Source organism: Bufo bufo, chromosome 4, assembly GCF_905171765.1.
Source record: "Bufo bufo chromosome 4, aBufBuf1.1, whole genome shotgun sequence".
Lineage (NCBI taxonomy): Eukaryota > Metazoa > Chordata > Amphibia > Anura > Bufonidae > Bufo > Bufo bufo.
The window spans coordinates 547562053-547586181 of NC_053392.1; the positions used below are offsets into that span (position 1 = coordinate 547562053).

Consider the following 24129-nt stretch of genomic DNA (forward strand, 5'->3'; position numbering starts at 1 on the left):
CAGAGCATGCCTAGAAATCTCTCCTATAGAAGTCAGTAGGATCAGCTCCTGTCCATTGTGTCTATGGCCCTTGTGGCTGCTCTGAAAAGAACAGGAAGTCTTGACATATTTTAGGTCTAGTGGCCAGTGTGAAAACTGCACAATTTTAGTTTTTTATTGTCTTTTTTATTATTTTTATTATAGATATTGACATGGGAAAAAAAAGTGTTTAACATAAAGAAAGACGTGATTTAGACAATAGGTCACTTTCTGATGACACATTCCCTTTAATGCAGGTTTGGAACATTAGTTATGGAGAAGGAAAATGACTGCGATTTAGAGGTCTGGCTGGGCTGGCTAATGACTATAGAGTGAAAGTGACCTAAGGCATGTTATCTTGGACAGATGTATTTTTAGAAATATATCTATGCACCTGGAGAGATTCATGTTTCACCGTACCGCTGGCTGTATACTGCATTTCTTCTATAATTTGACATTTATTTGCTCTGACATGCTTGGGGAGCTGCAAGTTCAGAGCTCCCCTATTTAACTATTAGTGCTCCAACCTTCTGTCACACTCACATGGATGTGCAAGCTCAGAAGTCTCCTCAGAGATGTAAAACATGCTGTGTGTGAATAATACTGACCTCCACAGGCTACAGACGTCTTTATGGTGCTGGGAAGGAGATTACAAATAATGAGGGGTATAACACTATGCAACATTTAGACAGTCTAAAGATGTGCCAGATACAGTGACTGGTGCTCATAAAAATGATGCATCTCTAGACTGTCTAGTGTTAAGTTTATACTACCTGGCTTAAAGGGGTTGTGTCACTTCAGCAAACTGCATTTATCATGTAGAGAAAGGTAATACAAGCCACTTACAAATGTATTGTGATTGCCCATATTGCTTCCTTTGCTGGCTGGAATCATTTTTTCATCACATTATATACTGCTTGTTTCTATGGTACGACCACCCTACAATCCATCAGGGGTGGCCGTGCTTGCACATTATAGAAAAAAGCACCAGCCTATTTGCGGTCCCACAGTCCTGGACACCAGAGAGGCCGACACTTTTTTTCTATAGTGTGCAAGCACGGCCACCACTCCTGGATTGAAGGGTGGTCATAACCGTGGAAACGAGCAGCGTAAAATGTGATGGAAAAATGAATCTAGCCAGCAAAACAGGCAATATGTATAATAACAATACATTAGTAAGTGGCTTGTATTAACTTTCTCTACATGATAAATGCCACTTGCTGAAGTGGCACAACCCATTTAAAGGAGTTGTGCCAAGTTTTTCACCAAAGAAGATTGCAAACGCATTCCAAACATACCTGTGTCTTGTTTGAAAGCTGACATTCCAAGATTTCAAACAGTACCAGCATTACCACAGCATTAATCCATTACATTGGGAGTTACAGCTGTTAGAAATCGAGATGGCAGAGAATGCAGCTGAAAGTGAAAGTAAAAACATTTTTCACAGATTTTTTACTCCTCACTCGATTTGTAACCACTATATTTTCCAATGTAATGGATATAATGCTGTGATTGTGGTATCTTGCCGCTTGATCAAGACGGGGGAATGTTCTAGTGATCGGTGGGGGTCCTAATGGTTGGACCCCCAGCGATCAGCTGGTTATCCCCTATCCTCTGGATAGGGGAAAACTTAAAGAGTAACTAAACCTTTGAGTAAAATTTTTATAACATGTCCCTAATGCACTAATAAAAATTTTTCTAATATACTTTATTAATGGATTTTGTATTTTTATTACACTTTTCCCTACCTAAACTGCATCATTCCCTGTGCACTTAAAACCGACATTTCCGTACACCACTGGCTGCTCAGTGGTGTACAGAGTATGGGCTGTACACACTTTATGAATGGGGCCGCAGCAGCAGTGCGTACAGGCAGGATCGCATATTGCTGCTCCTGCTCGTGCCCCCCAGAGGTTTACCAATTCCTGGCATAGCACATGGGTTTTCTGTACCCATGTGCTATGCCAGGATTAGCTGAGCGGCTCCTGCTTCGCTAAGCTAAGTGCAGGAGCCGCTCTGCTCAGCTAATACTGGCATAGCACATGGGTACAGAGAACCCATGTGCTATGCCAGGAATTGGTAAACCTCTGGGGGGCATGGACAGGTGCAGCAGTATGCGCTCCTGCCTGTACCCACTGCTGCTGCGGCCCCATTCATAAAAATGTCTACAGCCCATACTCCGTACACCGCAGAGCTGTTAGCAGTGTATAAAAATGTCAGTTTTAAGCGCACAGGGAATGGTGCGCTTTAGGTAGGTAGAAGTCTAATAAAAATACAAAAACTTTTATTAGGGTGTTTTTAAAATTTTTCTCAAAGGTTTAGTTACTGTTTAAACACTTGGCACAACTTTTTTAATTTGTACCATACCGGGCCTGCAGCTCTCTCCCTGTAACAGCCACAGCTTCTAACAGAACATACGGCTGGTGGCAGGTGAAAATTTTAACTGAGCACGTTCGACCAGCTCAGTGAGACGGACAAAAAATACGGAACAAAACAAACAGCAGGTGGTGCTATACACATACATTTCATTGAATACCTCACTGGCTTTACTACAGTTTTAATTCCATGCAGTTACAAAAGTATTCAGATCCAGGTTCTGGTTTGAAAAATGTAGAATATGTTTTGTGACACAAACCCTTTAAGGCTACTTTCACACTCGCGTTTTGGGTGGATCCGTGATGGATCTGCAAAAACGGATCTGTTACAATAATACAACCGCATGCATCCGTCATGAACGGATCCGTTTGTATTATCTGTAACATAGCCAAGACGGATCCGTCATGAACTCTATTGAAAGTCAATGGGAGACGGATCCGTTTTTGATTGTGCCAGAGAAACTGGATCCGTCCCCATTGACTTACATTGTGTGCCATTGTGGCTCAGTTTCGTCAAGCGGACAGCAAAACTCTGCAAGCAGCGTTTTGGTGTCCGCCGCCAGAGCGGAATGGAGACTGATTGGAGGCAAAGTGATGCATTCTGAGCGGATCCTTTTCCATTCAGAATGCATTAGGGCTAAACTGATCCCTTTTGGACCGCTTGTGAGAGCCCTGAACGGATCTCACAAACGGAAAGCCAAAACGCGAGTGTGAAAGTAGCCTAAGTCCTATATTGAACATACAACTCCTTGAGCTCTTTGAATTGGCCTTGTATGGAATTTACATTCTAACACATCATAAAGGCAAATACAAAAAAATATGTATTTCATAAAATATAATTGTTCATTATCTCATATCCAGCATTTAAAACGGAAGAAATCTTGCAGATCTCCGTCATCCTCCGACTTATTGTGAATGCCGGCGTAGACCATCTTGAGAATGGATGTTTTGAACTTTGCCTCTAGAATAGTTATATACTTCTCCAGAGAACCTGTAACGACATTAAGGATGTTAGAAGGGTCCATAGAATCCATACTAGCATGTGGCCCTCTCCACATGAGTCTAAGATGTAATACATATCCAGTAACGGGGGGAGGGGGGGGATGGTTACATGTCCCAGCATCTAAGGCTACTTTCACACCAGCCTTTTTGCTGGATCCATCATGGATCAGCAAAAACGCTTCCGTCATGATAATACAACCGCCTGCATCCGTTATGAACAGATCCGGTTGTATTATATGTAAAATAGCCAAGACAGATCCAGCTCTAAAATCATTATAAGACGGATCTGTCTTCTTTTGTGTCTGAGAAAACGGATCCGCCACCATTGACTTACATTGTGTGTCATGACCGTTCCGTCTTGCTCCGCACCACATTGCGGACAGAAAAATGCAGCTTACAGTGTTATTCTGTCCGTGATGGGGACACAACCAAACGGAACAGAACGCATTCTGGTGCACTCCGTTTCGTTCAGTTCAGTTTTGTCCCCATTGACAATGGGGACAAAACAAGCGGTTTCCCCCACTGTTGAGATCCTATGACGGATCTCAATAGCAGAAAGGGAAAGCGCAGATGTGAAAGTAGTTTAAGCTTGGTCATGCATGTCTACTGAAAAGGATGGCCTCCATACTAATGACCATGCTCTATTCACCAGGATAATTCACCAGCTTCCAGGCCTCCTATTACCATACGTTGTCTCTCTTTGCTCTTCTGGCCCTTGCCCCACTTCCCATATTTCCGCAGCTGCTTACAATCGCCTTTATTCTATATAAACCATATGCATATATGACAATTTCTGGATTTTATTTTTTTGGTCAAAAGACAATAACTGATTATGTTAAGTAAATATTAACATAATTGCCATTTCATGGAGTTTCTTCACAAATACAATGCAAAAATGTGCTTGATGGCTGCAACAAAGGTACAGAACTAATTCTAATCTTATTATGTTCCCTATGACTGCTAATTATTCTTCCTTTGTAACAAAATATTAACATATGAAATGAAGGGATTTGAAACATGACAATTACGGCACTTCATCATAGGTTGTCCTGGAAGACTTCTCATTAACTGTAAAATTAGATGTCCCCCACAGGACAATTAGTAACATCTTTTCCAAGAAAATGAACTTTATTTATGATACAAAGGTGATTCCAGTGCCACGGCTCCCATCCCATGACTTTCTGTATACACTTCCTTGGCCATGTCAGTTATGGACTGCTGAGGCCATTGATTGGCCATCAGTGGTCACGGAGGTGTACACAGGACATCAGTACTTCCAGTCTGGCTTGGACGGGAGCTTTGGCACTGGAACGGCAGGACTGTCATAAGGTGAGTTTTTTCTGTTTTAAAACTTGTACAGGATCGTTTCTCATTTTTTGTGAGTCTTGGGCAACCACTTTTTTTGGTGTGAGGTACACCTGAACTGCATCCGTGACAGGGAAATTAATATAGTTAATCTGTATGTTACTTTGGTGGGTAACCGTAAAAGAATGAAGAGAGCATCAAATAAGGGACGTGGCCCTGGTTGAGCTCCTGTTGCAGGGAGAGGACGTGGTTGATCTGTACCAGCTACACGCCCAAATGAAACACCTTTATCAGGTGCACGTAGGCGACAGAACGTTCAGCGTTATTTTGTAGGCCTGAATGCCGGTGTACGAATGGTAAGGCCAGAACAAGTAGAGGCGTAAGTAGATTGGATGGCTGACAATGCCTCCAGTTCCTTCAGATTGTCTCCCACCCGGTCCCCTGCTGAAATTGCAGACTTGGCACCTGCAGCCCATGGGCATGTCTTTCACCTCACCCCCTTCTAAGCAGTCTGAGCCCCAAGTCATGCAGCAGTCTCCTATGCTTTTTGATGACACTGCTGGCAGGGTTTCCGTGGGCCGTCCACCTAGCCCTGCACCAGAAGTGGAAGAGATTGAGTGCACTGATGCCCAACCACTTATGTTTCAGGATGTGGAAATGGGAGGACCACCGCAGCACGTCTCGGATGATGATGAAACACAGGTGCCAACTGCTGCGGCTTTCTGCAGTGTGTAGACCAACAAGGAGGGCAGGGGTGAAGAGTGGGTGGAAGATGATGCGGAGGATGATGAGGTCCTAGACCCCACATGGAATCAAGAGCATGCGAGTGACGTGTGCAGTTTTGGAGGAAGAGGTGGTGGTCACACAGCGCCAGCCGCACAGCAAAAGAGGGAGCAGGGTGCAAAAGCAGAGTGGCTTAGCCAGTATGCCTCCTACTGCCCACCACACCCAGGGACCGAGCAAACCAAAGCCAGCTCCAAGGAGTTCCCTGGCATGGCAGTTCTTCAGACAATGTGCTGATGACAAGACGCGAGTGGTTCGCACGCTGTGCAATTGGTGCCTGAAGCAATGCATAAATGTTCTAAACTTGAGCACCACCTACATGACCAGGCATCAAAATGAAAAGCACGAGCTGCAGTATACACACCTCAAAAACCACGAAAGATCTCAGGCTCCTCCTGCTTCCTCTTCTGCTGCAGTCTCGGCCTCTTCCTCCCCCTCTGCAGTGACAGTGGCACCTGCCACCCTGCAAACAGAGGATGTGGCAGCAAAACCACCACCACTGTCACCAAGCATCTCCACAATGTCCCATGGAAGCGTTCAGCTGTCCATCCCCCAAACACTGGAGAGAAAGAGGAAGTACCCCCTACCCACCAGCATTTCAAAATTCCTGGCCTTTGAAATGCTGTCATTCCATCTGGTGGAGACGGAGACTTTTAAAAACCTTATGGTGCTGGCTCTCCCACAGTACGTGGTTCCTATCCGCCACTACTTTTCTAAGCGAGCCATCCCTGCCCTACACAACCAAGTGGCGGACAAAATCAGGTGTGCACTGCGCAACACCATCTGTGGCAAGGTCCACATAACCACCGATACGTGGACCAGTAAGCATGGGCAGGCACGTTATATCTCCCTAACTGCACACTGGGTAAATGCAGTGGCGGCTGGGCCTGAGGCGGATAGCAGTTTGGCGCTTGTCCTTCCTCCACCGAGGATTGCAGGACGTTTCTCGTTACCTCCTACTCCGCTTCCTCCTCTACCGCCTCCTCATCTGGTCAGCGTAACACCTTCACCACCAACTTCAGCACAGCCAGATGTAAACGACAGCAGGCAGTTTTGAAACTTATCTGTTAGGGGGGAAAAAAAACACACTGCGCAGGAGCTGTGGACGGGCATGGAACAACAGCCCGATGAGTGGTTGGTGCCACTGAGCCTCAAGCCCAGCCTGGTGGTGTGCGATAATGGGCGAAATCTCGTAGCAGCTCTGGGCCTAGCTGGTTTGTTGCACATCCCTTTCCTGGCGCATGTGGTGAATTTGGTGGTGCAGAGGTTCCTGAAAAATTACCCCGATATGTCAGAGCTGCTGCAGAAAGTGCGGGCTGTCTGTGCGCGCTTTTGGCCTTCTCACCCTGCTGCTGCTCACTGCCTCATATCGACGTACCCACGATGTGGAACTCCACCTTGCACATGCTGGAGAGACTGTTCGAGCAGCATTAGGCAATAGTGGAGTTTCAGCTGCAGCATGCACAGGTGAGTTGCTCTGCGGAACAGCACCACTTCACCACCGCGTGGGCCGTGTTGCGCTTTTTTCAGTACTCCACCAACATGGCCAGTGCCGATGACGCTGTACTCAGCGTTACTATCCCACTTCTATGTCTCCTTGAAAAAACATTTCGGGTGATGATGGAAGAGGATGTGGCACAGGAGGAAGAGGGATCATTTCCATGGTTATCAGGCCAGTCATTCACAAGTGGCTCGGAGGGTGGGTTATTGCACCAACAGAGGCCAGGTACACAACTGTCCAGACAGGGCACAGTTCTGGAGGATGATGATGAGGAGGAGGAGGAACAGTGTTCACAGCAGGGTGGCATCCAAAGCAGCTCATCGGCATCACTGGAGCGTGGCTGGGGGGGATACAGAGGACACAGACGATACACCTCCCACAGAGGACAGCTTGTCGTTGGCTCTGGGCAGCCTGACACGCATGAGCGACTACATGCTGCAGTGCCTGCTCAACGACCGCCGAGTTGCCCACATTCTAACCAGTGCTGATTACTGGGTGGCCACCCTGCTACAAGGACAACGTGCTGTCCTTAATTTCTTTACTGGCGCGTGATCGGAAGATGCGCGAGTACAAGCGCACACTGGTAGACGCGCTGCTGGTGGCATTCCCACCTGACAGCGGGGGCACAGTGGAAGCAGAGGAGGAGGAAGAAGGAGTCGCCAATGCAGCTGGGGCACCGCCAGCACCTCAGAAGGCAGGGTTAGCATGGCCGAAATGTGGAAAACCTTTATCAGCACGCCACAACAACCAGCACCACCAGCTGATATGGAACGTCTTAGCAGGAGGCAGCATTTCACCAACATGGGGGAGAAGAATGTGTGCACACGCCTGCACATACTGAATGACGGGTCTGCCCCCTTCAACTTCTGGGTCTTCAAATTGGACACATGGCCTGAGCTTGCACTTTACGCCTTGGAGGAGCTGACCTGCCCTGCGGCCAGTGTATTGTCCGAACGTGTGTTCAGCAGGGGGGGGTGATCACAGACAAGCGCAGCCGCCTGTCCACAGCCAACGTGGACAAGCTTACGTTCATTAAAATGAACCAGGCTTGGATCCCACAGGACTCTTCTGTACCTTGTGCTGAATAGACATGTATACCGGCCGCACCCAGCCATTGTTATACTCCAGTGCACTTTCTCTTTGCATTCTCTTTTCCATTTACTAATGTTTTGGGGCCTCTCCAAATTTATAAAAAATAAATAAAAAACCTCCTCCACCGCAGCTTCCACCTACACCGGCATGTCTACCGCCTCCTCAACCTCCGCCTCCTAGTTCAAGATTATTTTTTATTTATTTCTTTATACTCTATGTTATTTTAAGTCATTTCCCTATCCACATTTGTTTGCAGGGCAATTGTCCTGCTCATACCCCCATTTTGATTCCTTTTGCAGCCCAGCCCTTAGGCCCCCTTCACACGGGAGTCGCGGGTGAGGGCCGGATGCGTTCAGAGCGCATTGCGGGAAACCTGCGCGAGTAGGAACACAATTGCAGTCAGTTTTGTCTGCGATTGCGTTCCGATGTTCAGTTTTTTTCCACGCGCGTGCAAAACGCATTGCACTCGCGTGGAAAAAAACTGACCATCGGAACGCAATCGCAGACAAAGAAAAAACGGAATGTTTGGGTTTAGTGTTCTGTAGATTTTATTATAATATCATTCTTTAATACAGAATGCTAAGTATAATGTCAATTGAGGGTTAAAAAATAATAAAAACATAACTCACCTCATCCACTTGATCGCGCAGCAGGCATCGTCTTCTTTCTTCTTCTTTCAGGACCTGCAAAAGGACCTTTGATGACATAATCGCGCTCACCACGTGGTGACGTCAGCGCAGGTCCTGCTGAATGAAGATTCAAGGTACATTTTACTAAGCATTCTGTATTAAGAATGCAATTATTTTCCCTTATAACAATGTTATAATGGAAAATAATACAGTGAATAGACTTTAATGGGGTCCGGGGTTTCTCATCCCTATGTTCTCCTAGCAACCATGCGTGAAAATTGCACCACATCCGCACTTGCTTGCGGATGCTTGCGATTTTCACGCAGCCCCATTCCTTTACATAGGGCCTGCGTTGCGTGAAAAACGCAGAATATAGAACATGCTGCGATTTTCACGCAACGCACAAGTAATGCGTGAAAATCACCACTCATCTGCACAGCCCCAGTGCGGGTGCAATGCGTGAGGTGAAATTCTCGCCCGTGTGAAAGGGGCATTACTATGACTATTTTACAGCCATTTTAGTGCACAAAAGTTTGGGTCCCCATTGACTTCAATGGGGTTCGAGTTCGGGTCAAGTTCGGGTGCCAAACCCGAACTTTAACCTGAAGTTCATCCGAACCTGAACATCCACGGGTCCGCTCATCCCTAGTAAACAGATGCCACTGTATGGCATCACTCTGAGGCATCCATTTAACGCCGTAAGGACCCAGGAAGAGAATGCTCGTCCTAAATGGCCGGTACTTTGCGCCCCAGGACGAGCATTCTCGTCCTGCGGTCCTTCCTCCCACCATGTGCGGTGCCGCGATCAGCAGCACGGATCCGGCTGTTACTGACAGCCGGATCCCTGCTGCATCCACCAGCATCAGTGATAACGGCGATGCCAGTGGATTAACCCCTCATAAGCCGCTGTCAGCGCTGACCGCGGCATATGGGAGGTTTGCGCTCCCTCTCCTTAGCCATTGGGTCCCCGCGCTGTCGTGGCGGGGACCCGATGGTTGCCATGGCATCCCCAAGCCATTCCAAGGCCTTGGGGCCCGGCGTGTACTGAGGCCTATGAGGCCCAGCCCCCAGGCTGGGTCTCATAGGCAAACTATCAATGTATTAGGGTGCATTCCCCACGACTGTATAAATGGATGCGGACCCATTCATTTAAAAATATTCAAAAAATATGGAGTATGTCCTATTCTTGTCCGCGGTTGCGGACAAGAATAGGTATTCTCTATATAGTGCCGGCCATGTGCGGTCAGCAAAATGCGGAACGCACACGGCCGATATCCGTGTTTTGCGGATCTGCATTGAAACAGGGATCAGACGCTGTAATGTTGAAGTCCCATAGTGGGACAAAAAAAAAAAAAAAAGTGTTTTTAACAATAAAAAAAAATGTAAGTTTCAATAAAAAAAAAAAAAGACACTTTCCCACAAAGAGAGAGATATAAAATTGTAAAAAATAGATTCTTTTTTTTTTTTAAACTAACATATAGGTATCACCGTGTGCGTAACAACCTGCTCTATAAAAATATCACGATGCACCCCGTCTGGTCAACGCCGTAAAAAAAAAAGAATTACTAGTAATAAAAACTGTGCTAAAAAAATAAATTTTTTGTCACCTTACCTCACAAAAAGTGTAATACCAATCAATCAAAAAGTTATACTCACCCCAAAATCGTACCAATCAAACCGTCATCTCATCCCGCAAAAAAGGAGACCCTACCTAAGACAATCGCCAAAAAAATAAAAAAAAATACTATGGCTCTCAGAATATGGAGACACTAAAACTTGATTTTTTTTGTTTCAAAAATGCTGTTATTGTGTCAAACTTAAATAAACAAAACAGTTGACATATTAGATATCGCCATGTCCGTAACAACCTGCTCTATAAAAATACCACATGTCCTAACCTCTCAGATGAACACCGTAAAAAAATGAAATAAAAACGGTGTCAAAAAAGCAATTTTTTGTCACCTTACATCACAAAAAGTGTAATACCAAATGATAAAAAAGTCACATGCACCCTAAAGTAGTACCAATCAAACTTCATCTCATACCGAAAAAAATGAGACCCTAACTAAGACAATCGCCCAAAAAAAAAAAAAACTCTGTCTGTCAGAATATGGAGACACTAAAACATGATTTTTTTTGTTTTAAAAATGGTTATTGTGTAAAACTTAAATAAACTAAAAAGTTGACATTAGATATCGCCACGTCCGTAACAACCTGCTCTATAAAAACACCACATGTGCTAACCTCTCAGGTGAACACCGTAAAAAAAATGAAATAAAAACGGTGGCAAGATTTTTTTTGTCACCTTACATCACAAAAAGCGATCAAAAAGTCATACGCACCCTAAAATAGTACCAATCAAACCGTCATCTCATACCGAAAAAAATGAGCCCCTACATAACACAGTCGCCCAAAAAAACAAAAAAAAAATGGCTTTCAGGATATGGAGACACCAAATTTTTTTATTTTTTTCAAAAATGCTTTATTATGTAAAACTGAAACAAACAACCAAAAAAAGTAGTCAGATTTGGTATTGTAGCGTCCACAACAACCTGCTCTATAAAAATACCACAGATGAACATTGTAAATAACAAAAAATAAAAACAGTGGCAAAACAGCTATTTTTATTACCTTGCCTCACAAAAAGTGTAATATAGAGCAAGCAAAAATCGTATATACCCTAAAATAGTACCAACAATACTGCCATCCTATCCCGTAGTTTCCAAAATGGGGTCTTTTTTTGGAGTTTCTACTCTAGGGGTGCATCAGGGGGTCTTCAAATGTGACATGGCAACTTAAAATTATCCCAGTGAAATCTGCTTTCCAAAAACCAAATGGCATTCCTTTACTTCTGCGCCCTGCCGTGTGCCCGTACAGCAGTTTACGACCACATATGGAGTGTTTCTGTAAACTACAGAATCAGGGTAATAAATATGAGTTTTGTTTGGCTGTTAACCCTTGCTTGGTTATTGGAAAAAATTGATTAAAATGGAAAATCTGCCCAAAAAGTGAAATTTTGAAATTTCATCTCCATTTTCCTTTAACCACCTCCGGACCGCTGTACGCACAGACGCGTCCTGGAGGTGGTTGATTCATTCCGAGTGGACGCATATACGCGTCATCTCGCGAGACTTCCTGTGAACGCGCGCACACAGGCGCGCGCGCTCACAGGAACGGAAGGTAAGAGAGTTGATCTCCAGCCTGCCAGCGGCGATCGTTCGCTGGCAGGCTGGAGATGTGTTTTTTTTAACCCCTAACAGGTATATTAGACGCTGTTTTGATAACAGCGTCTAATATACCTGCTACCTGGTCCTCTGGTGGTCCCCTTTGTTTGGATCGACCACCAGAGGACACAGGTAGCTCAGTAAAGTAGCACCAAGCACCACTACACTACACTACACCCCCCCCCGTCACTTATTAACCCCTTATTAGCCCCTGATCACCCCATATAGACTCCCTGATCACCCCATATAGACTCCCTGATCACCCCCCTGTCATTGATTACCCCCCTGTCATTGATCAACCCCCTGTAAAGCTCCATTCAGATGTCCGCATGATTTTTACGGATCCACTGATAGATGGATCGGATCCGCAAAACGCATCCGGACGTCTGAATGAAGCCTTACAGGGGCATGATCAATGACTGTGGTTATCACCCCATATAGACTCCCTGATCACCCCCCTGTCATTGATCACCCCCCTGTCATTGATTACCCCCCCTGTAAAGCTCCATTCAGACGTCCGCATGATTTTTACGGATCCACTGATAGATGGATCGGATCCGCAAAACACATCCGGACGTCTGAATGAAGCCTTACAGGGGCATGATCAATGACTGTGGTGATCACCCCATATAGACTCCTGATCACCCCCCTGTAAAGCTCCATTCAGATGTCCGCATGATTTTTACGGATCCACTGATAGATGGATCGGATCCGCAAAACGCATCCGGACGTCTGAATGAAGCCTTACAGGGGCATGATCAATGACTGTGGTGATCACCCCATATAGACTCCCTGATCACCCCCCTGTAAAGCTCCATTCAGATGTCCGCATGATTTTTATGGATCCACTGATAGATGGATCGGATCCGCAAAACGCATCCGGACGTCTGAATGAAGCCTTACAGGGGCATGATCAATGACTGTGGTTATCACCCCATATAGACTCCCTGATCACCCCCCTGTCATTGATCACCCCCTGTCATTGATTACCCCCCTGTAAAGCTCCATTCAGACGTCCGCATGATTTTTACGGATCCACTGATAGATGGATCGGATCCGCAAAACGCATCCGGACGTCTGAATGAAGCCTTACAGGGGCATGATCAATGACTGTGGTTATCACCCCATATAGACTCCCTGATCACCCCCCTGTCATTGATTACCCCCCTGTCATTGATTACCCCCCTGTAAAGCTCCATTCAGACGTCCGCATGATTTTTACGGATCCACTGATAGATGGATCGGATCCGCAAAACGCATCCGGACGTCTGAATGAAGCCTTACAGGGGCATGATCAATGACTGTGGTGATCACCCCATATAGACTCCCTGATCACCCCCCTGTCATTGATTACTCCCTGTCATTGATCACCCCCCTGTAAAGCTCCATTCAGACGTCCGCATGATTTTTACGGATCCACTGATAGATGGATCGGATCCGCAAAACGCATACGGACGTCTGAATGAAGCCTTACACGGGCGTGATCAATGACTGTGGTTATCACCCCATATAGACTCCCTGATCACCCCCTGTCATTGATCACCCCCCTGTCATTGATCACCCCCCTGTCATTGATCACCCCCCCTGTCATTGATCACCACCCCTGTCATTGATCACCCCCCTGTCATTGATCACCCCCCCTGTCATTGATCACCCCCCCCTGTCATTGATCACCCCCCTGTCATTGATCACCCCCCTGTCATTGATCACCCCCCCTGTCATTGATCAACCCCCCTGTCATTGATCAACCCCCCTGTCATTGATCACCCCCCTGTCATTGATCACCCCCCCTGTCATGATCACCCCCCCTGTCATTGATCACCCCCCCTGTCATTGATCACCCCCCTGTCATTGATCACCCCCCCTGTCATTGATCACCCCCCTGTCATTGATCACCCCCCTGTCATTGATCACCCCCCTGTCATTGATCAACCCCCCTGTCATTGATCAACCCCCCTGTCATTGATCACCCCCCTGTAAGGCTCCATTCAGACATTTTTTGGCCCAAGTTAGCGGAATTATTATTTTTTTTTCTTACAAAGTCTCATATTCCACTAACTTGTGACAAAAAATAAAATCTCACATGAACTCACCATACCCCTCACGGAATCCAAATGCGTAAAAAATTTTAGACATTTATATTCCAGACTTCTTCTCACGCTTTAGGGCCCCTAGAATGCCAGGGCAGTATAAATACCCCACATGTGACCCCATTTCGGAAAGAAGACACCCCCAGGTATTCCGTGAGGGGCATATTGAGTCCATGAAAGATTGAAATTTTTGTCCCAAGTTAGCGGAACGGGAGACTTTGTGAGAAAAAAATAAAAAATATCAATTTCCGCTAACTTGTGCCAAAAAAAAAAAATTTCTATGAACTCGCCATGCCCCTCATTGAATACCTTGGGTGTCTTCTTTCCAAAATGGGGTCACATGTGGGGTATTTATACTGCCCTGGCATTCTAGGGGCCCCAAAGCGTGAGAAGAAGTCTGGTATCCAAATGTCTAAAAATACCCTCCTAAAAGGAATTTGGGCCCCTTTGCGCATCTAGGCTGCAAAAAAGTGTCACACATCTGGTATCGCCGTACTCAGGAGAAGTTGGGGAATGTGTTTTGGGGTGTCATTTTACATATACCCATGCTGGGTGAGATAAATATCTTGGTCAAATGCCAACTTTGTATAAAAAAATGGGAAAAGTTGTCTTTTGCCAAGATATTTCTCTCACCCAGCATGGGTATATGTAAAAAGACACCCCAAAACACATTCCCCAACTTCTCCCGAGTACGGAGATACCAGATGTGTGACACTTTTTTGCAGCCTAGGTGGGCAAAGGGGCCCATATTCCAAAGAGCACCTTTCGGATTTCACTGGTCATTTACCTACTTACCACACATTAGGGCCCCTGGAAAATGCCAGGGCAGTATAACTACCCCACAAGTGACCCCATTTTGGAAAGAAGACACCCCAAGGTATTCCGTGAGGGGCATGGCGAGTTCCTAGAATTTTTTATTTTTTGTCACAAGTTAGTGGAAAATGATGATTTTTTTTTTTTTTTTTTTTTCATACAAAGTCTCATATTCCACTAACTTGTGACAAAAAATAAAAACTTCCATGAACTCACTATGCCCATCAGCGAATACCTTGGGGTCTATTCTTTCCAAAATGGGGTCACTTGTGGGGTAGGTATAATGCCCTGGTATTTTAGGGGCCCAAATGTGTGGTAAGGAGTTTGAAATCAAATTCTGTAAAAAATGACGAGTGAAATCCGAAAGGTGCTCTTTGGAATATGGGCCCCTTTGCCCACCTAGGCTGCAAAAAAGTGTCACACATCTGGTATCTCCGTACTCAGGAGAAGGTGGGGAATGTGTTTTGGGGTGTCATTTTACATATACCCATGCTGGGTGAGATAAATATCTTGGTCAAATGCCAACTTTGTATAAAAAAATGGGAAAAGTTGTCTTTTGCCAAGATATTTCTCTCACCCAGCATGGGTATATGTAAAAAGACACCCCAAAACACATTCCCCAACTTCTCCTGAGTACAGAGATACCACATGTGTGGCACTTTTTTGCAGCCTAGGTGGGCAAAGGGGCCCATATTCCAAAGAGCACCTTTTGGATTTCACTGGTCATTTACCTACTTACCACACATTAGGGCCCCTGGAAAATGCCAGGGCAGTATAACTACCCCACAAGTGACCCCATTTTGGAAAGAAGACACCCCAAGGTATTCCGTGAGGGGCATGGCGAGTTCCTAGAATTTTTTATTTTTTGTCACAAGTTAGTGGAAAATGATGATTTTTTTTTTTTTTTTTTTTCATACAAAGTCTCATATTCCACTAACTTGTGACAAAAAATAAAACTTCCATGAACTCACTATGCCCATCAGCGAATACCTTGGGGTCTCTTCTTTCCAAAATGGGGTCACTTGTGGGGTAGTTATACTGCCCTGGCATTCTAGGGGCCCAAATGTGTGGTAAGGAGTTTGAAATCAAATTCTGTAAAAAATGACGAGTGAAATCCGAAAGGTGCTCTTTGGAATATGGGCCCCTTTACCCACCTAGGCTGCAAAAAAGTGTCACACATCTGGTATCTCCGTACTCAGGAGAAGGTGGGGAATGTGTTTTGGGGTGTCATTTTACATATACCCATGCTGGGTGAGAGAAATATCTTGGCAAAAGACAACTTTTCCCATTTTTTTATACAAAGTTGGCATTTGACCAAAATATTTATCTCACCCAGCATGGGTATATGTAAAATGACACCCCAAAACACATTCCCCAACTTCTACTGAATACGGAGATACCAGATGTGTGACACTTTTTTGCAGCCTAGGTGGGCAAAGGGGCCCACATTCCAAAGAGCACCTTTCGGATTTCACTCGTCATTTTTTACAGAATTTGATTTCAAACTCCTTACCACACATTTGGGCCCCTAGAATGCCAGGGCAGTATAACTACCCCACAAGTGACCCCATTTTGGAAAGAAGAGACCCCAAGGTATTTCGTGATGGGCATAGTGAGTTCATGGAAGTTTTTATTTTTTGTCACAAGTTAGTGGAATATGAGACTTTGTAAGAAAAAAAAAAAAAAAAAAAAATCATCATTTTCCGCTAACTTGTGACAAAAAATAAAAAGTTCTATGAACTCACTATGCCCATCAGCGAATACCTTAGGGTGTGTACTTTCCGAAATGGGGTCATTTGTGGGGTGTTTGTACTGTCTGGGCATTGTAGAACCTCAGGAAACATGACAGGTGCTCAGAAAGTCAGAGCTGCTTCAAAAAGCGGAAATTCACATTTTTGTACCATAGTTTGTAAACGCTATAACTTTTACCCAAACCATTTTTTTTTTACCCAAACATTTTTTTTTTATCAAAGACATGTAGAACAATAAATTTAGAGCAAAATTTATATATGGATGTGGTTTTTTTTGCAAAATTTTACAACTGAAAGTGAAAAATGTCATTTTTTTGCAAAAAAAATCGTTAAATTTCGATTAATAACAAAAAAAGTAAAAATGTCAGCAGCAATGAAATACCACCAAATGAAAGCTCTATTAGTGAGAAGAAAAGGAGGTAAAATTCATTTGGGTGGTAAGTTGCATGACCGAGCAATAAATGGTGAAAGTAGTGTAGGTCAGAAGTGTAAAAAGTGGCCTGGTCTTTCAGGGTGTTTAAGCACTGGGGGCTGAGGTGGTTAAAGGGGTTTTCTCATCTCAGACAATGAGGGCATATCGCTAGGATATGCCCCCATTGTCTTATAGGTGTGGGACCCGCACCTATATCGAGAACGGACCCCCGAAAGTTAAGAAGAGCGCACTGTGCATGCGCAGCCGCCCTCCATTCATTTCTGTAGGGCCGCCGCCACTCACTTCTATGGGAGAGGCGGGGATTAGCGCTTGGTGGTGGACAGAGAGCGGGAAATCTGGGGTCCTCCATCCACAGCGCTCCCCGCTCCTTTCTCGATATAGGTGCGGGTCCCAGCGGTTGGATCCGCACCTATCAGACAATGGGGGCATATCCTAGCGATATGCCCCCATTGTCTAAGATGGGAATACCCCTTTAATTCTTGTGGAACACCTAAAGGGTTAACAAAGTTTGTAAAATCAGTTTTGAAAACCTTGAGGGGTGTAGTTTCTAAAATTGGGCCATTTATGGGTGGTTTCTATTATGCAAGCCTCACAAAGGTAATTCCGACCTGAACTGGTTCTTTAAAAAGTGGGTTTTGGAAATTTTCTGAAAAATTTCAAGATTTGCTTCTAAACTTCTAAGCCTTCTAACATCCCAAAAAAAAGAAAATGATTTACAAAATGATCCAAACATGAAGTAGACATATGGGTAATGTAAAGTAATAACTATTTTAGGAGGTATCACTATCTGTTTTAAAAGCAGAGAATTTTTTTTAAAAAATTGGTAAATTTTGTATTATTTTTATAAATAAAAATGAAATATTTTGACTCAAATTTACCATTAGTATATGTTGTCCAAATCGGTCGGCACTGTGTTATGAATTGGGGTGCTCGGTCCAAAGGTCGGATTCCCCCAATAGACGAAAATAAATTAGAAGACCGGCACTCCCAAGTTGCTAGTAGTTTAAGTTTTAAGTGACCAATAAAACTTAAACTACTAGCAACTTGGGAGTGCCGGTCTTCTATTTTCTTTTCAAATTTACCACTGTTATGAAGTACAATATGTGACGAGAAAACAATCTCAGAATGGCCTGGATAAGTGAAAGCGTTTTAAAGTTATCACCACATAAAGTGACATATGTCAGATTTGCAAAAAATGGCCTGGTCCTTAAGGTGAAAAATGGCAGGGTCCTGAAGGGGTTAATGTATACGATTGGAAAAACGTTATGTGAACTCACCCTTAAAGAGGAGCTGTCGCCTTTCCTGACCTACCTGTTTTTAGTAAATATTTGTAATCCCCATGAAATAACAATTATGGAGCTTCTTTTCTTATCTCTCTTGATTTGTGCTGTTACCCTGTTAGGCTACTTTCACACCTGCGTTCGGGTGTCCGCTCGTGAGCGCCGTTTGAAGGGGCTCACAAGCGGCCCCGAACGCATCCGTCCAGCCCTAATGCATTCTCAGTGGACGCGGATCCGCTCAGAATGCATCAGTCTGGCAGCGTTCAGCCTCCGCTCCGCTCAGCAAGTGGACACCTGAACGCTGCTTGCAGCGTTCGGGTGTCCGCCTGGCCGCGCGGAGGCGAGCGGATCCGTCCAGACTTACAATGTAAGTCAATGGGGACGGATCCGTTCGAAGATGTCACAATATGGCTCAATCTTCAAACGGATCCGTCCCCCTTTGACTTTCAATGTAAAGTCTGGACGGATCCGTTCAGGCTACTTTCACACTAAGAAATATTTCTAAGTTATAATGCAGACGGATCCGTTCTGAACGGATACAAACGTCTGCATTATAGGAGCGGATCCGTCTGAGCAGACATCAGACGGACCCGCTCTGAACGCTAGTGTGAAAGTAGCCTTATTCTCCCAATATTGATAGCTGGATGTTACCAGTTTGAGGTTCTTGACACTGTCCAATCAGCGCTAACAGTTTATAGTTTAACAGGAATAAGTACCAGATTTAAAACCCATATAAATGGCCGTTAATACAAGGTAAACATCACATCTTTAGTAATTTTTTTTTCTTTATATCATTTTATGTGGTCAATAGAGATGAGCAAAGTTTGGAAAAAATGTATTTGGCCGATTCGGCGAGAAATTCGATTTGTTCTAAATTAAATCTTTATAAATCAGGTATACCCAGGACGCTCTACCTAATCATATTCTTCCCACTTGGTGGTCCAGTCTCAGTGTGAAGGCTTGAACGGTAACCCTTTCCCGACCGCTGACAGTAAATTTATGTCGGCAGCTGGGCATTTAAAAATGGCGTCCTGTTGCACGTGCAGAAGCTGCCATGTCCGCCGGGTGTCTGCTGTTTTAAAGAGCTGACACTCAGCACTACCGCTCATCTGGTTGTGCTCTGGCTGACACTCAGCACTACCGCTCATCTGGTTGTGCTCTGGCTGACACTCAGCACTACCGCTCATCTGGTTGTGCTCTGGCTGACACTCAGCACTACCGCTCATCTGGTTGTGCTCTGGCTCTCCCCAGCGAGGATCGGGGGAGCCCCTGTCGTCCTGTGTGATGGTGCCAGAGATGGTACACAGGATTGAGACGGGAAAACCTTCCTCAAAGCAATAAAATTGAGGGACCATAATCCCTTGTGGATTCCTCTATAAGGTCCGGGATCCCTCCCTACTATGAACATGGTGGATGATTCAAACATGGACGCTGGATTATGGCAGCAACATTGTCCCTAGCACATGCGCTTGTCACGTCTCTCTCTATGCTTAGCTCACAGGACAATGGCAGAGACCGCGCTGGATGAGGCTTTTATAGGGGTGTGACATCCACAGGGGATGGTTATCTGCGGATTGGCTGGCTGCACGGCACTATGGGTGATCCCTCGTTCCCGGACTTCTTAATTTCACCTTGTAACACTTTGCAGCCGCCATTTTAGGAAAACCTGGTTCTTTACCAGGAAGCGCAAGGAAATTCGGCTTTGTTGTGAATCAAAGTTTTCTTAAACTTCGGACCACATTTCTCTTCAAATGCTTCGCTTTGCTCAACACTAGTGGTGAACATCATATTAGAAGGTGGCTCTTCACCTACAAAGGTTTGAGGACCACTTGTCTATAGAGTACAGTGCATGACTAGTAATAACACGGTCAATCCCACGTAGCAGGTTTTCAGCAGTTCTGTTACTTACCAATTCCCATAACTTTCCCATAAGAAATCATGTTGACAGGCAGACGAGGGTCATCGTACTTTTCACTTTTCATGAGCAGGCGTACAATTTCCCCAGGGATGAAGGCATCATCAAATGACTGTTGTTGGGATGGTTTTTGAGGGTACTGGGAATAGACATCTACTGCACCAGATGGGTCAGTCCTTACCAGAAGCTCGGCCAGCTCGGTGTAAGCATCAGGAACCTACAAAGTATTAATCCATACCAACAGATTAATAAACATTCAGCTACTGGATTTGGTCAACTTTTTTGATTCCCACTAGGTAGCTCTGTATAAATATGGTGGACGCAGAAGACCTCTGTTGTTTATCTATGAGAAAATGTTAGTGATTCCTTCCTACCTGAGTGTTGCCTTGGTCACATTGTAATATCATCTAAATTAAAGGGAACCTGTTGCCATGAAAATGCTAAATAATCTGCAGGCCCCATGGTATAGAGCAGGAGAAGCTGAGCAGATTGACATAGCGTTTTATGGGAAAATATTCAGTATAACTTGTATTTCATTCATTTAAATTCCTGCTCATTCTGGGCTTTGAAGTCCCGGAGACGGTCCTATCAGTGACTGACAGCCTTCCCTCTATGACTGTGTATACAGAGAGAGCTGTCAATCACTGATAGGACCGCCTCCTGGACTTCAATGAGTAGAAACATAGAATGTGTCGGCAGATAAGAACCATTTGGCCCATCTAGTCTGCCCAATGAAATATACGTTTTACTGAATATTTTCCCATAAAGCTGTGTATCAATCTGCTCAGCTCCTTCTGCTCTATTGCTTGCTGCCTGCATTTTCATGGTGATAGGTTCCCTCTAAAATTTTGCCCCAATTGCCAAATACAGGGATCTAAATTTAAAGGGAATTTTGCACTATTATCTGAGCTACTACATGAGTAGCACTGCAGATAAGAAGTCCAGATTGAATTTTCTATTTTTATTTTGCTACTGTCCCCTATTCCCCTTTCTTAGAGTTTAAAGCTGCTCTCAAATACATTGTCAGGACTGCTGTGCATGCGCACTGGAGTCCTCTGCATTATGCGAGCATGGCACAGCAGTCCTGACTGTGTATTTCTTGGTGACAGTATGGGGGCACTAGGAAAAGAAAATAATGTTGATCTGGACTCATTATGTGTATTACTGCAGGTAAGAATCCTGATTCCCTTTAAGATTCTTCCCCAAGTGATTTTTTTGGTAGCCGACAGATGCCGACAGAGTCAGATTCACACATGGTTTTAGTTACCAGGGTATGCAAAGCAAGACGATGTGTTTTAGGACTCATTCAGACGACCGTATGTGTTCAGCAAATTGCAGAACCGCAAAACAAGAATACCGACTGTGTGCATTCCGCATTTTGCGCAACGTACGCGGCCAGCCCTATGATAGAAATGCCTATTCTTGTCCGCAAGTACAGAGTGTGCTGACCGCATCTTTTGTGGCCCCACTGAAATGAATGGGTCCGCATCCGTTGCGCAAAATTACGGAACGAATGTGGACACAAAAATATGGTCGTCTAAATGAGCCCTTAAAGGGGTTCTCCACTTTTTTTTTATATTGATAGCCTGTCCTCATAATAGGTCATCAATATCAGATCGGCGGGGGTCCGACTCCTGGCACCCTCAACAATCAGCTGTTTGAAGAGACGGCACCCACTCATACGAGCGCAGCCTTCTCTTCATTGTTTACCTGCTCGCCGTCAACATCACATCAGTGTAATTACAGCTCAGCCTTCCTATTCACTTCAATGGGACAGCTCCTTCCTATTCAAGGGTATGCTACAGAGTCATCCCATAGAGGTGAATGGGACGGTGTAATTGTAATTACCCCATGTGATGGCGAGCGCTGCCGTCTCTGCATACAGCTGATTGGCGGGGGGGGTGCCGAGAGTCATCCCTCTGCCGATCTTAGGAGGATAGGTCAGCAATGTAAAAAAAACGGACATCCCCTTTAATGGTTATTCAGAACACAATGGAACTAATATTGTATATACTGTATCTTCATTACCTCTGGAGCCATTTTAATGACTTCACAAAATAAATCTGCAGCATCCGGTAGAGTTTCATTGGTACGTGAGAGAGTGCGCGCTAACCCCAAGCGGTGCAGGAAGGAGCTGCTGTTAACCAATACAGGGCCATAAGCTTGTTCTACATGGGACATGATAGAAAATAGAGATAAACACAAATGCACCCTGCCCATGGGGACAAAACTGAACTGAAGGGAACGGAGTGCACCAGAATGCATTCTGTTCAGTTTCATTGCGTTCCCATGACGCACACAAAAGCGCTGCAAGCAGCGCTTTTGAGTGCATCCTGGGATGCGGATCCGTCATGACTCACAATGTAAGTCAGTGGTGCTGGATCCGTTTTCTCTGACACAACAGAAAACAAATCCGCCCCCCATTGACTTACAATGGTTTTAGAGACTGATCCGTCATTGCTATGTTATAGATAATACAACCGGATCCGTTCATAACGGATGCAGACGGTTGTATTATTATGACGTAAGCGTTTTTGCTGATCCATGATGGATCCAGCAAAAATGCAGATGTGAAAGTAGCCATAGGTTACTTTCACACTAGCGTTTTTACTGGATCCGGCAGGGTTCAGCAAAAACGCTTCCGTTACTGATAATACAACCATCTGCATCCGTTATGAACGGATCCGGTTGTATTATCTTTAACATACCCAAGATAGATCAGTCATGACCCCTAATGCAAGTCAGTGGGGACGGATCCGTCTTGCTCCGCATCCCAGGACGGAAAGCAAACTACAACATGTTGCAGTTTGCTGTCCAGTATGGGAACGCAACTGAACGGAACGGAATGCATTTTAGAGCGTTCCGTTCAGTTCAGTTTTGTCCCCATTGACAATGAATTGGGACAAAACTGAAGCGTTTTTTTTTTCTGCTATTGAGCCCCTATGATGGAACTCAATACCGGAAAACTAAAACGCTAGTGTGAAAGTAGCCTTAGAAATAAATCACGGAAAAAAGATTCAAAACATCTTGCCCGATATGATAGTAAATATGCGGATGTACATGGCTACATTTATAAAGTCACAGAAAATAATGCACTAAAACAATAGATGCAAACATAACATATGGACCTACTGCATAGGTAGGTATAGAGTAGGAACTGCCTGAACCTGAGACCACCTTGGCACTGGTAGGTGGGCACAGATGTGTTTTGATCAAAGTATATTGGCTGAGAGTCTCAGATTTTATCATTAGGGCGAGGGCTTAGTCCGTATGTTATGTTTGCATCTATTGTTTTAGTGCATTATTTTCGGTGACTTTAGCCTTAGAAATACCCCAAAAATCTTTTTCATAATATATTGAACTGCAACCCTACAGCACATACAGAATGCGTACACTGCAGTGGAGCGCGGGGAGGACAAGCAGGAGCCGCGATGTCCTCACTGCGCTGGACCCTCTGCAGGGTATCCTGCACTGATGTTCTATGGCAGAGCTATTAGCGGAGGGTATGGCTGGGAACAGCGAGGTGTGCTACTGCCAGGACAGCGCTGACTGCAGTGCATATTGTACAGTTCAGAACCTGTACACCGTGTACATGGCTGCGGGGTAAAGATTCTGTATGTGCTGCAGTGCATAGCGCCTCGGGAGGCCCGAACTTCAGGGGCCTCTTTTGGTGTTAAAAGTAGAATTGTGAAGTATAAAAAATATAAAATCATTATGTTGTGAAAATGATTTTTACAGTATTTCTAATTAAAAAATGTTACTTGAAAGTTTAGGTACTCTTTAACCCCTTCCCGACCACCTAATGTAAATGTACATGTAAAGATGGCGCACACTCGCGAGCAAAGTGGGTGCCAACATAGCCGCTGGGTGTCTGCTGTTTTAAACAGCAGACACCGGGGGCTAGTGTATGCGACTGAC

The 24129-nt window shown here is 44.8% G+C and overlaps 1 protein-coding gene across 1 annotated transcript in view; it reads right to left on the reverse strand.

Moving 5' to 3' along the window:
- Window positions 1-3244: 3244 nt before the first annotated feature.
- The window catches only part of LOC120999308, a 95949-nt gene continuing 75064 nt past the window's right edge, over window positions 3245-24129 (reverse strand). The window contains exons 18-20 of the mRNA XM_040430181.1: window positions 22240-22379; window positions 20206-20428; window positions 3245-3384 (exon numbers count right to left, since the gene is read on the reverse strand). Of these exons, the coding sequence (XP_040286115.1) occupies window positions 3245-3384; window positions 20206-20428; window positions 22240-22379 (503 nt within the window). The remainder of the gene's footprint in view (window positions 3385-20205; window positions 20429-22239; window positions 22380-24129) is intronic.